The 12831-nt window shown below is 56.8% G+C and overlaps 1 protein-coding gene across 8 annotated transcripts in view; it reads left to right on the top strand.

Moving 5' to 3' along the window:
- The window catches only part of ARHGEF11 (Rho guanine nucleotide exchange factor 11), a 114135-nt gene extending 102556 nt beyond the window's left edge, over positions 1-11579 (top strand). For 7 of the 8 annotated variants that reach the window (XM_082615742.1, XM_082615747.1, XM_082615746.1 and 4 more), the window contains 13 exons: positions 109-226; positions 1117-1295; positions 1868-1943; positions 2263-2430; positions 3250-3340; positions 4463-4588; positions 5046-5107; positions 6053-6271; positions 6609-6965; positions 8038-8166; positions 9100-9347; positions 9598-9787; positions 10381-11579. In XM_082615742.1, the coding sequence (XP_082471868.1) occupies positions 109-226; positions 1117-1295; positions 1868-1943; positions 2263-2430; positions 3250-3340; positions 4463-4588; positions 5046-5107; positions 6053-6271; positions 6609-6965; positions 8038-8166; positions 9100-9347; positions 9598-9787; positions 10381-10439 (2022 nt within the window). In that variant the 3' untranslated portion in view covers positions 10440-11579. The remainder of the gene's footprint in view (positions 1-108; positions 227-1116; positions 1296-1867; positions 1944-2262; positions 2431-3249; positions 3341-4462; positions 4589-5045; positions 5108-6052; positions 6272-6608; positions 6966-8037; positions 8167-9099; positions 9348-9597; positions 9788-10380) is intronic. The other variant, XM_082615748.1, reaches the window with a different exon arrangement.
- Positions 11580-12831: the final 1252 nt, after the last annotated feature.

Raw genomic sequence — 12831 nt, 5'->3', positions numbered from 1 at the left:
CCTCTGGGATTAGGACCTGTTTGGCATTCGCACAATCCTCCGTGTCCTGAGCCCACGGCCAGCTCATAATCCAGGCTGACGTCTTCCTCTGTTCCTCCTTGTGTCTAGGAGGCTGAGAGCCACCCGCAGTGCCGGCGACTGCAGCTCAGAGACCTCATCATCTCTGAGATGCAGCGGCTCACCAAGTACCCACTGCTGCTGGAGAACATCATCAAGCACACGGAGGGTAGGGCTCGCAGAAGGCTGGCGTGCGGAGGCAGCAGCCCACAGCTCAGAGCCTGGGTCTAGCACTGACTGGCTCTGTGTCCTTAGCAAGTCACTCGACCTCTCTGGTCTTCAGGGTCTTCATCCTTGTGTTGTTATGGTCACTCTCAAAGAAGGTAACGATTGTAAATGTGCTTTGGCAAAACTAAGGTGCTGAGCAGCAGGAGGAGGCAAGGGCTGCCTCTGGCCTGTGTGGGGCCTCTGTGCAGATCAGAGGGAAGCATCTGAGTGACACAGGTTAGCGCACAGAAGGCACCTTGGCTGCTCTGAGGATCGTGGTCCCACGCCAGAGGCTGTGGCCGGATTTTAGCCCTGTTGATCCCCCTGCTGGACGTCTCTGTGCGATGCACAAAAGATACAGCCATGCATGCTTACTCCACAGGAATAGGGGACCATCCTGAATAGGGGGGTCTAACCCCAGGTTGTCACTGTCCCTGGGATCCTTAGCAGCTTTCACCACCCTCCACTTTGGGATGTTGGCGTCAGTGTGTAGAAGTGGGAAGAACCACAGCCTGATTTGAACAGGTGTTCCTAGAGAGAGACACACACCATCACTGTCATCACCCACAGTCCCTGTCCCCGTTCCTGTCCTCCACACCTGTAGAGTGGCTGTGGTCTAGGCAGGAATTCCCAAGAGCTATGGGTGTCTTCAGAGCCGTGGTCTGAAACACGAGGACCCTCAGTACAAGTTATCCTTACGATTGAGGTCCAAGTTAGGCAAGGGTGGCGTATCTACACCCATCCCTGCTGGTTGGCGACTGGCCAGTGGCTATTGGTAGCCAGGCACTCTCAGACCCTGAACAGACTTCTCAGGCAAGAGCCCTCACCACCTCTTCTCTGCCCCATGGGTAGGTGGCACCTCTGAGCACGAGAAACTCTGCCGGGCCCGGGATCAGTGCCGGGAAATTCTCAAGTATGTGAATGAAGCAGTGAAGCAGACAGAGAACCGGCACCGTCTAGAGGGCTACCAGAAACGCCTGGATACCACCTCCCTGGAGAGGGCCAGCAACCCCCTGGCAGCAGAGTTCAAGGTAGGAGGCTGAGGCTGCAGCATCGTCAGCCCCACATGTGCACGTGCCTCTCGGGCACCCTTAGGAGCAGAGCTCCGGTCAGGACCTGGAGAAGGTGGAGGGGAGGAGACCCGGGCCTGTCTGTGATAGGATGGCGCGATGGGGGCCCTGGAATACACACAGCCCCGGTTACCTTTGTCACCCCATCCCGAGATAGACAAGGGCAGACAGCCCTACCATAAAGGCCAGATGTTCGAACTCAGTCTGGGAGAGCAGGGGATGGGAGTAAACTCAAGGTAAAGGTGAAGGTCATTTGGGAGAACATAAAGCTGAGGGAAAGGGCAGGTAAAGCAGAGTGATCCCAGGAGAGTACACAGCATGTAGTAGGGGGTAGAGAGACCCCTGCCAGAACCATCGGCATATCCCCCAGCACAGCACGTGGCACATGACTTTGTAGTTGCCTTTTTACTTGTCTGCATCCCCCACAGGAGTGTGAGGGCAAGGACTACTCTTGTTCACCACTGATGCCCAGCACCTTGGCACAATGTCTAGGTTTTCAGATACTTGTTGAATAAATGGTGTCTCCTTAACAGAGTCTGGATCTTACAACCAGAAAGATGATCCATGAGGGGCCCCTGACCTGGAGGATCAGCAAAGATAAGACCTTGGGTAAGTGCCAGGGAACTGGGGCCAAGAGGGAATCTAGGGCACTGCCCCTGGGCTCTTCCCTCTCTGGATCATAAGCCCTGTACCCGGTGCTCTAAAGGGATGGTAAGGAGGCAGCTTGAAACACGACTGGGGATGAGAGCTCAGGGCTCCTTAAGCACAGAATGGGGAGGAAGGACCAAAAACAAAGCCATCAGAGGTCACCAGACTCCAGGGCTTCCTAGATCCTGGAGATGACTACCCAGGAGCCTCTGGTACCCCATGTGTTAGTGGGGGATGAGTGGGCAACAGAGAACACCTCACAAGCACCACACCCCTCCAGACCTCCACGTGCTGCTGCTGGAGGACCTCCTCGTGCTGCTGCAGAAACAGGATGAGAAGCTGCTGCTGAAGTGCCACAGCAAGACAGCCGTGGGCTCCTCGGACAGCAAGCAGACCTTCAGCCCAGTGCTCAAGCTCAATGCCGTGCTCATCCGCTCCGTGGCCACAGGTACCCGTGAGGAGACAGTCCCAGCCGGCCCACACCCGGGGCCATGAGCCCTGTTGCTCGTGTCCAGCGAGCACTGGGTGATGCGGGGCCGATCTGGGGCTGTACAGAACTTATCAGCCCACCTGTGTTCCTTTCCTCCTAGCCCTGACTCATTGAAGCAGGAGGATGTGGTCCAACGTGGGTTAGGGTGATGGGTAGGATGGGGATCAAGATGAGGGAGGACAGCGTGGTTCAGGCGGGATGGGATGTGGGCGCTGAGGATGAGGTAGCAGAATTGGGCAGAGAAGAGCAGGACAAGCCTTCCTGCTGCAAAAGTGATGGGCAGAGCTTACTTGCAGAAGACGGACACACCCACAGTCCAGAGCCTGGTCCAGTGCTCAGAGCATTTCAGTGAGAAGCAGAGTGTGTACAAGAAGGGCTCTGGAGCAAGAGCCAGGCAACCAGATTCTCTAGGCTCGCTTTCTTCATCTATAACATGGGGGGTGATATCTGTCTCTTGGAGGGGGGTATAAAGGGAGGATGGGTATGATATAGTTTCATAAACCCTAAGCACCGTACATCCCTCAGCCTTCGCTGTTCGGAAAGCGAGAGGTAATGGGGGTGGCTGTGAAGATGGCATTAGGGGACCCAGAATTGCCTCTGTCCTCTTTGTAAGCGAGCCCCAAGTGCTTCTGAGGACCCCAGGTCCGTCTGGTGCTGCATTCTTCAGCTGGCTGCGGGTGAGGACTTCAAGTCCGCACTCTGTCGCCTTGGCTCAGGCTGCAGTCATGCCTCTGCCACCCCCAATGCAGACCCTTCTGCCTTCTCTCTCTCACACAGATAAACGGGCCTTCTTCATTATCTGTACCTCGGAGCTGGGCCCACCCCAGATCTACGAGCTGGTGGCATTGACGTCATCAGACAAGAACACGTGAGGATTGCCTGATGGGGGGTGGGCGGTCCCATGTAACTGCCGTCCCCTTGGGACCAGGGTGGTGTATGAGGATGTGGACAGGGAGGCCAGGGCTGCGCCCCAGAGCATTCACAGGATGGGGCCTTGAGGGGAAGTGGGAGATAAGACAGGAGTAGAGAGGTTTACAGTGTCACCGCCCCTGACCCCATGAGCAGGCCTGCCCTAGGGAGGAGGAGTCCCCAGCAGTCTTCCAGCCTTTCTGAGGCTGCTTTCCTTTCTCTGGCCCCGCTCCTTTCCCCTGGGGTTTTTCTTCCCTTCCCCCATCAAGCGTTGCAAATGCCCACATTCTTCAAAGGCATTAGCATCCGGGACCCTCGTCCCCAACCAGGGCATTCACTCACCCGTATTCCCAACAGTGGCCAGCCAGAGGCAGCATGGCACGGTGGGAGGAGATAGGTTGAGTCAGGCAGTTTCTCAGGCTCCGGGTTTTCATCTGCAAAATGTGGATAATGCTACCTCTTGAGAGTTATTTTGAGAGAAAGAAGAGACATAGAGGGACTTCCCTGGTGGCGCAGTGGTTAAGAATCCGCTTGCCAATGCAGGGGACACAGGTTGGAGCCCTGGTCCAGGAAGAGCCCACACGCCGCGGAGCAACTAAGCCCGCGAGCCACAACTACGGAGCCTGCGCTCTAGAGCCCGTGAGCCACAACTACTGAGCCCGCGTGCCTAGAGCCCGTGCTCTGCAATAAGAGAAGCCGCCGCAATGAGAAACCCGCGCACCACAACGAAGAGTAGCCCCCGCGCACCACAACCAGAGAAAACCCACGCACAGCAACGAAGACCCAACGCAGCCAAACATTAATTAATTACTTTTTTAAAAAGAGAGACAGATATAGAATGCTCAGCACAACTAGTAACAGGGTCGGTGGTCAGTACTTCGTAGCTGCAAGTAATGTGACCCAATGTGAGCAGCCCGTCAGGACTGCAAGGAAGGGGGGACCCCGCTGGGCAGAGGGGGTCCTCAGAGCAGGGCCTGGCGAAGGGCTTTGCAGCTCTGACGCAGGGGGTCGGTAAGGGGAGAGGCTGTGTGCCTCGGTCCTGTTCTCATCACCAGTCCTCTCTGTTCCTGCTGAGCAACAGGTGGATGGAGCTCTTAGAAGAGGCTGTGCGGAACGCCACCAGGCACCCTGGAGCCGCCCCAAAGCCCGTCCACCCGCCGCCCTCAGGCCCCCAGGAGCCAGCCCGCCAGAGCCCCACGCCCAGCAGGTGCTTAGCCCTCCAGGCCCCCTCACCATCCCCACTCCAGGTCACTTGTTTGCTGCTTCTAAGCCCTTCACCCCTGGGGATGGGCAGCCTCAGCAGCAGACGTCAGCGGGCAGGTGGCAGAAGGTACCCTCACATCTCTGCCTTCCGTCCCCGTCTGCTCTCCCCCTGCAGCCCCGCACTCGGCTGTAGTAGAGACTGTGCCTGAAGTGGGGTGGGGGGTATAAAGTCATGACCAGGAGAAGCTTGGCCGACACCCACCCTCCCCTCCGGGTTGCCAGCCAGATGGCAGGTGCTGGAGTCTAAACCCCTCCCTCCTTGGGCCCTGCTCCTTCATTGCCCATCCCAACTCAGGAGGCCAGAGTGGAATTTCATGACACGGCCACCTCCTCCTGGCTGGCAGAGAGCCAGAATTCCCAGCAGGCGATCCTCTCTCACCCTTGGCTGTTTCTTCCCTCAGGGTAGGACTGGATGACTCCGAGGTGTTCCGTAGTGAGCCAGAGCCTGAGACAGTACCTGGAGGTAAGTCCCCTGAGCTGTCTTTGTGGGAGCCCAACCCATTCCATTTTCTGTAGGCACAGTAGGGAGGTGGCCAGGTGTGCCTGTGGGGGTGATGGGAGAGGGCCGTTGGGGGCCAGAGGTGTGAGGTTTTGATAAGAGTAGAGAAGAAACAGTGAGGAAGAAAGTCTGGAAGAGGAAAGAGAACAGGCTGAAGCGAATGTGGACCAGCTCACTTGAACAGAGCTCTCAGCCTGGGCTCTCTGGGTGCCAGGTATCGAGCAGGGGAGGAAGAGAGGGGCAGTCAGGTCCGGGGGTGCCTAACGGAGAGCAGAATGCACTCAGATCTGCAGGCACAGGAGTCTTGTGAAGGCAGGGATAGGGAGCCCAAAGGGCTGAAGATACAGGCACCGGGATGGGATTGGCAGGGGCAAGAGGGTCTCAGACAGAATTCTCGTTGGGTTTTTATGTGAAATAACTTAGGGTCTCATGTTTAGAGAGAAACCTCCCCGGTGGGCTCCCTGGCTGGGTCCCTTTTCTGTTTCCTTCTGCTTAGAATGCTTCTAACTCCCGCACCCCCTTCAAGTCTTTGTGCAGGTGTCAGCTTTGCACCAATATACCTTCTCTGACCACTCGGTTTAATACCAGCATTCCTGATCTCCCACACCCTGCGCTATGTTTTCTTCTTTCCTGTAGCACTTCTCTAAGTTATTTAGACAATTTTCTTACTTATTTTATTTTTCTCTATGTCCGTCCACTAGAATTTAAGTTCCGTAGGGCAGGGATCTCTGTTTTATTTACTGATGTATGCCAAGAGCCTGGGACAGTGCCTGGCCATAGTAGGTGCTCAGTAAACATTGTGGAATCAGCCAATGTTCCCAGCCCCTTGAACCCAAAGCTGGGCCTGGGATCAACCCATACATGCCTTCCCTCTTTCCCTGTCTTATACTGTCCTCCCATCCAAAACAGGCACTGGGCCCCAGCAGAGGGTCAAAGGGAAGCACCCGGTCCTGCTAGAGGGCCCCGAGCAGGAGGGCAGCACAGAAGAAGAGGAGCTGGGTACCCTGCCTCACCCTTCTGCCTCCCTGGATGGAGAGAACAGGGGCAGCAGGACAAGGGACCCCATCCTCCTGCCCCTCCCAGGCCCTCTGTTCATGGAAGGACTCGCCGATGCAGCCCTGGAGGACGGTGAGTGCCTCATGGCCCCAACCGTCAGCCCCCGGTGCCCCAGTAGCATGGCCTTTGTGAACACCATGGCAGACACCCACTCTCTTACCTGCTCAAAGGCTCTCCCTGTTGTATTTGAGGAGAGATGGATGCAGAGAGACAATTGTCATTCCTCTCCCCCCAACCCACCCAGCTGGTTGGCCAGAGTCCCCCAGCTCCACCCTGTGACTGAAGCAGTTTCACCAAGATGGCTGTGGGAGAGGGGAGCAGTGGCCCTCCTGCCACCTCTGCACCCTCCCCCGACTGGCGAGGTGTGTAGTCCTGTTTCTAGGAAGCCATCGCCCTGTTTCTCCTCCAGTGGAGAACCTGCGGCACCTGATCCTGTGGAGCCTGCTGCCAGGTCGCCCCATGGACCCACAGACTTCTGGGGAGCCCGAGGATGACCTGACACCTACACCTTCTGTCATCAGCATCACTTCTCACCCCTGGGACCCAGGCTCCCCAGGGCGAGCTCCCACTGGGGGTGAAGGGGACAGTGCCCGGCTCTCAGGGCCAGAGCGGGGCCAGCAGGAGGACATGGCTCTCTGTTCTCTGGAACACCTGCCCCCAAGGACCAGAAATTCTGGGATCTGGGAATCTCCTGAGCTGGACAGGAATCCAGAGGAAGAAGCTTCGAGCACAGAGGCAACAGGAAGTTACAAAGTTGTGAGAAAAGGTAAAATAAATTGGGGTGTCCACTGGAGAGACACATGCCCAATTTTGCTAGGGTAGCGCTGAGTCTTCCAGATGGCTACTTCCTTCCCCGCCTCTATCCTGCAAACCATGTGTGCAGAGGCTCGTCCAGATCCTGGGGAAAGGAGACATGTTGCTATCATGCAAAGGCTTTGGGGTCGGACAGCTGAGGTGCAAGGTCCTAGCTCCATCACTTAGTACCCGTGTGACCTTAGGCAAAAATCTGAATCACCTCTGGACTTCATTCTACAATATAAAGATATTACTCCTGCTTGGCACAAATCAACTGTCAATAAAAGTTTCTGCTAGCATTTTTCACTGCTCTTCCAGTTCTAAGGAAAAGTGGGGCTCTTCTCAGGAGCTTCATTCCCAGAAAGACAAGGGCAGATGCTTGCAGCCAGTCACTCCAGATAGCAGCAAAGGAATTGGCGTGTAGGATGGAGGTGGCAGCGGGACTAGAGGTGGAGCCAAGACTAGGGGCTGAGGACAAGGCTGGGGAGACGTGTGGGGAGTGTGGGGCTGTGGTGAATGAGCAGGGACGTAGGGAGGGTGCCCAGCTTGTGGAATGCCGTGGACGGTAAGACACGAAAAGCCAAGACTGGCTAGGATGGGGACTCAGGGCAGGTTTGTCTGGCCAGAGCTTGGGGGAGGGAGGGAAGAGTAAGCTGAAGAGAGGGCAGCCTGGTCTGAGGAGTGCAGCAGGAAAGATGAACCGAAGCACGGGATGCTCTCGAGGGGTTGAGGGCGGGGGTGGTCCACGTTAGTGCTAGGTGGTCTCCTTTCCTCCCCTAGTGCCCAGCTCTGCCTCCTTTTCCAGGAGCGTTTTTCTTTCCATCTGCCCAAGGTGTGTGCTCTCTCCTGGGTTTCTGGGACCTGACCTCCCTTCTCTCTCCTCTGGTGAATTGGTGGAGCGGCTCTCTTTAGCTCCCTGGGGTATAATCATGTGTGATCTTGCGTTCACTTTGTTCTTCCCTTTTTCTCCACCCCCGCTCCCTCCCCCCTTCCTTCTCCCTCTCCTTCCTACTCTCTCTCCCTTCCCTCTCCTTCTCTCTCAGTCTCTACTGTCCCTGGTGGTGGTGTCGGTGCAGCTGAGGTGGCAGGCAGCAAAGTTGTCCCTGCACTACCAGAGAGTGGCCAGTCAGAGCCTGAGCCACCCGAAGTGGAAGGCGGAGCAAAGGCTACGGGTAATGAACTTCTCCTTGGAGCCAGAGACAGGCCAGGGCTAGAATGCGGGCCCACGGGGGCAGAACTGGGCTTCAGGTGTTAGACCCTTGCCTGCAGTCATGTGGCCACACACCTCCGTACGTACTCCCTGAACTGTCTGGAATGGGTGAGGAGTAGGACGTGGGCCTGAAGACGGGAGAACAGACCCTGTGCCAGCCCCTCGCCGAGAGCGGCGCAGGCCCCATTCAAAGCAGTAGGGTTAAGCAGCTCTGCTTAGTCACGAAAGGAGGTGGGGAAGCCTGGCCCAGTGCCCAGGGCCCAGTGTCCTTAGCCTGACATTCTGAGCCACCTCTCCCCAACACTAGCCACCATCTAGTGTCACTGTGGAAAAGGGCCTACGTGGCCCTCCAGGCTCCTGGGCACTTACCTATGCTTACTGCCCTGTCAGTCAGCCTTACGTCCTTCTCTGTGTGTCCCCGACCCCCTCTGATGAGCTGAGGTACCTCAAGGATCGTGAAATAGATGGCAGTTGGGGCACCGTGTCCAAGCTCAGCAGCAGAGCCTGAGGTGGGGCCGAGTGAAGGAGGCTACCGCCTGCTCTTCTTCAAAAGTGCCTAAAACCAGCCCACGCCCTCTTTACCCTTCCTTCTGGGAATGGGAGCCACTCCTGTTTCCCAGAAGAAACACAACCACCCCGCCCCTTCTCCCTTAGCTTCCACCACTAAGTGTCTCCCCTGCTCTGGGCCAAGCCGAGCAAAGTCGCCATCTCGAAGGCTCTCTGGCGGAGAAGGGCCCTTGGGAGACTGGTAGGCAGCACAAGGCCAGCCTGCTCCGATCTCGTCTGCAGGATGGCTTCCCTGGCCCCATCAGCCGGCCTGGGGAACACCAGGGGAGAAGATGGCTTAGACTTCCTCTCTGTTTGCCTCCTAATCGCTTTGTCTTGCTGGGGACAGGGAACTGCTTTTACGTGAGCATGCCGGCAGGACCCCTGGACTCAAGCACTGACCCCTCGGGGGCACGCGTGGGCCCCTCCCAGCCTGATGGCCTCCCTGCCTGGCAGACGGCTCCTCGGCCCGCGCTGCGGGAAGGCAATGGAGATCAAAGGCGCCCGGGCCGCTCTCCCCCCAGCCTGGCCCTCAGGGACGTGGGCATGATCTTCCGTACCATCGAGCAGCTCACCGTCAAGCTCAACAGGCTCAAGGTAAGGGCTTGGGACCCTGGAGGCCTCAGTCCATTGCGCCGAGACCCATCACCCACGTGAGTGAGCTACACAGTGTGTCTCCATGGGAGCCCTAGATCCTGGCCTGAGGCTCTACCCTCAGCCCACCCAGCCGCCCTCAAGCACAACCAACCCATCCCCTGGACCCCACGGATAAGCGGGCATTGCCCCCTCCCCAGGGGCTCATGAACAGAGGGGCTTGAGAGCAGATGTCCCTCTACAACTCTTCCAGGACATGGAGCTGGCCCACAAAGAGCTGCTCGGGTCCCTCGGGGGAGAGTCGTCTGGTGGCACCACGCCTGTGGGCGGTTTCCACACAGAGGCAGCTAGATGGATAGACAGCTCCCTGTCCCCTCCAGCCAAGGAGCACCTGGCCTCTGACTCCAGGGACAGCTGCGAACTGGGGCCCTGCCCTGAGGACGGTGAGTGAAGTCCTCCGGGGTTGGGGTGGGGTGTGCAGGGCCAAGGCCTCCGGCTCCTGAGGAAGCACTGCCATGCAGTGTGAGGACACGGAAGGGATTTCTGAGAAGGGGCCTCATCTCCCCCTGAGTACAGTTCATTCATTCATTCCCTCAGCTTCAGAAAGAGGTCATTTTAGGAAAGGCCCACAGAAGCTCCCCTAAAACTGGGAAACTTATAACTGAACCCTCTTTTCCCTTGGGTTATGGAGATAACAAACCAGGGGGAGCCTCGTCTCACATCTGAAACCTGTTCTTAATAAGTGGTTCAGAAGCAGATTGCATGGACCAGGGCCACGGCTGTGTTCCAGCTCAGGAAGACAGACCCATACCTACCCGTGGGCTTTGGGGGCCGACAGAACAGAAGTGGGGTTCAGTAGGCAGCCCTTTCCGGGTCGCACAGGGAACTCCAGGGTTTCTGGAGGAGGAGAATGCCTTGTCACGGAAGGATGGCACTGAAGAGCTGCTCTCACAAGCCTGAGGACTTTGCAGGCGGAACACAGAGGGAGGGTCATCTCAGAGGCCAGCTCCTCACTGCCATCCCCACATCCCTGCAGGCCCCAACGCCCCGCTGGAAGACGGCCCAGCGGACGCGGCCACATCTCCAGGACTGTAGCTGTCCAAACCACCGAATCCTCCGTGTCCCGACTCCTCCTCTAGGGACTGGCCTGAGGCAGGGCACAGGGTGGGGAGAGCCCAAACCTCCACGCTGTGGAGGCAGGCGGTTGAAGAGACAGCTCCAGCCAAGACCCGCGGGGAGATGCGCATGTTGCTTGGTCTGCTCAGATTGGAGTCAAGTTTCAGTGTCTTTTCCCCTCCCTTCAGCCCAACCCTTCAAGGCCTTGTGTCTCCTAAGCATGCTGACTGCATCTGAAAGGCCCCCCTCGTCCCACGAACGTGTGCGCGCCTGTATGTGTGGGTGCCCTCAGACAAGCCAGTGCGAGTGAAAGGAGGCGGCTCCAGTGTAAATGCACTTTCTTCCTCCCCTCCCTTCTCCACAGGACCCCAAGGCTGGGGTGGGTGTCTCCACCTCTCCTCTCTTTGTCACTTTGGTTTCCTATAAATATGTATGTATTGTATGTGCATCTTTGCTATTGTAAATAACTCGACCTTCTTTGTTTCTGATCCTGGCGTGCCGAAGGCAGTTACAGAGGGACTGCTAAGGGAAGAGGAGGTTCACTTGTATCTCTTTGTTAGCAGCCCAGTTCCAGGATCAGGGCCCAAAGGTGGAGCCAGCCCTTAGCGCTCCGGGCCCCCGCCCTCCCATAGGCAAGAAGGCCTCCAGCTTCCCGCCCACCTGGCCGGAGAGCCTAGCCTCTGCAGCTCAGTGCTGAGCTACTCCCTCCCTCCTAGGACTTCTCATCTTCAGGGGAACTTCTTACCCTACCTGTGTCCACCCTGCCCCACCCTCTCCCTATAGAAAACCAGTGTATCAGGTACAGAGCTGAAAACTGGGCCCCAGGGAGGTGGGGGTAGGGGTTTGAATGCTGGAGTCCCTAAACTAACCTAGGACCATCCCCAGGGGCCACCACAGCCTTGGCCCCTATTACCACATCCACTCCACTCCCCACAGACTAATAGAATATACACACTGTGCTAGGTGTATATATACATATATATATATAAATATATATAATATATATAAAATACAGATATGGAAATGACTGTTTTGCTGTTAAAATAATGTATACTCTTATTTTCTTCCTTTCATGGTTAAGATTTTTTTTTAAGAAAAGTTAAATATTCTTCAACTGTGGTGGTGTGTGTGTGATTCTTGGAACTGCTGTGATCAAAGATATTGTGGTTGGGCTTCCCTGGTGGCGCAGTGGTTGAGAGTCCGCCTGCTGATGCAGGGGACACGGGTTCGTGCCCCGGTCCAGGAAGATCCCACATGCCGCGGAGCAGCTGGGCCCGTGAGCCATGGCCGCTGAGCCTGTGCGTCCGGAGCCCGTGTGCTCCACAATGGGAGAGGCCACAAGAGTGAGAGGCCCACGTACCGCAAAAAAAAAAAAAAAAGATATTGTGGTTGTTCCCTCTGAGACTGATTGGAATTGAATAGAGGGAACAGAAGGCAGCCCCAGACCCAGGCCTTGCCATATTCTCTCCCGAAGTTCCAGATGTGCACTTCACTGAACTTCAGACTAAGCGATACAGCCCCCATGGCCAGAACACGAAAGGACAACACGCACGCACGCACGCACACATGCACGCACGCAGTGGCCCCAGAATCAAGAGCCCTCGTGAGTTGCCTTCAGTGAGCTTCAGGACTGTAAAGGCAATACACAGGGGAGGGTCATCTCAGAGGCCTGGCCAGTTGCTGTCATCGGCCCTCCGCGTCCTCCCACAGGCTCCGACATCCCCTGGAAGCAGCTCATCAGACGTGGCCACACCCCCAGGACGGTAACCACTCAAACTGCCTCTCTTTGCCGTTATTGTTGGACTAAGGGACAAATTCTCTTTCCCCCCTAACTAATGTTTTCCCTCCTAAACCCAACATGATGCTGAGTGCTGACCTTGGGAGCTTACAGTCTAGTTGGGCATCAGAATTAATACACGATTCGTTCTTGATAAAGTATAGGGGTGAGGACAAGAACTGCACGGATCCACTGGAGCTTTAGAAGGCCTCGGGCAGGGGTAACTGGAGAGGCTGGCCGTTACTGGAGAGCACCTGCTACGTGCTCAGTGTTGGGAATTCAAAGAGCTGCTCCCTGCAGAAGCTCAGCCAGCCGCCGAGAGGCTGAGCAGCAGCGCAGGTGGTGAGAGGCAGAGAGAGGACTGTGAAGGCCACAGAGCCTCGCAGAGAGGCAGTGCTGGCAGGGAGAGCAGGGCTCTTGTCCAGGCAACAGAAAGCGGAGTCAGGGCCGAGAGGATGTGACCAGAGGTGAAGGGACGCTCGCCGAAGAGTGGATGTCAGCTCCCCAGAAGCCAGCCCTGTGCTCTTGGGGCACGGTTGGGTCATCTCAGTGGAGGCAGCACTGAGGGTGAACAGTCGGGGCCCCCAGCTCTCC

Source organism: Mesoplodon mirus (assembly GCF_964341445.2).
Source record: "Mesoplodon mirus genome assembly, chromosome: 3".
Classification (NCBI taxonomy): domain Eukaryota; kingdom Metazoa; phylum Chordata; class Mammalia; order Artiodactyla; family Ziphiidae; genus Mesoplodon; species Mesoplodon mirus.
This window is presented reverse-complemented; position numbering and strand designations above follow the sequence as displayed.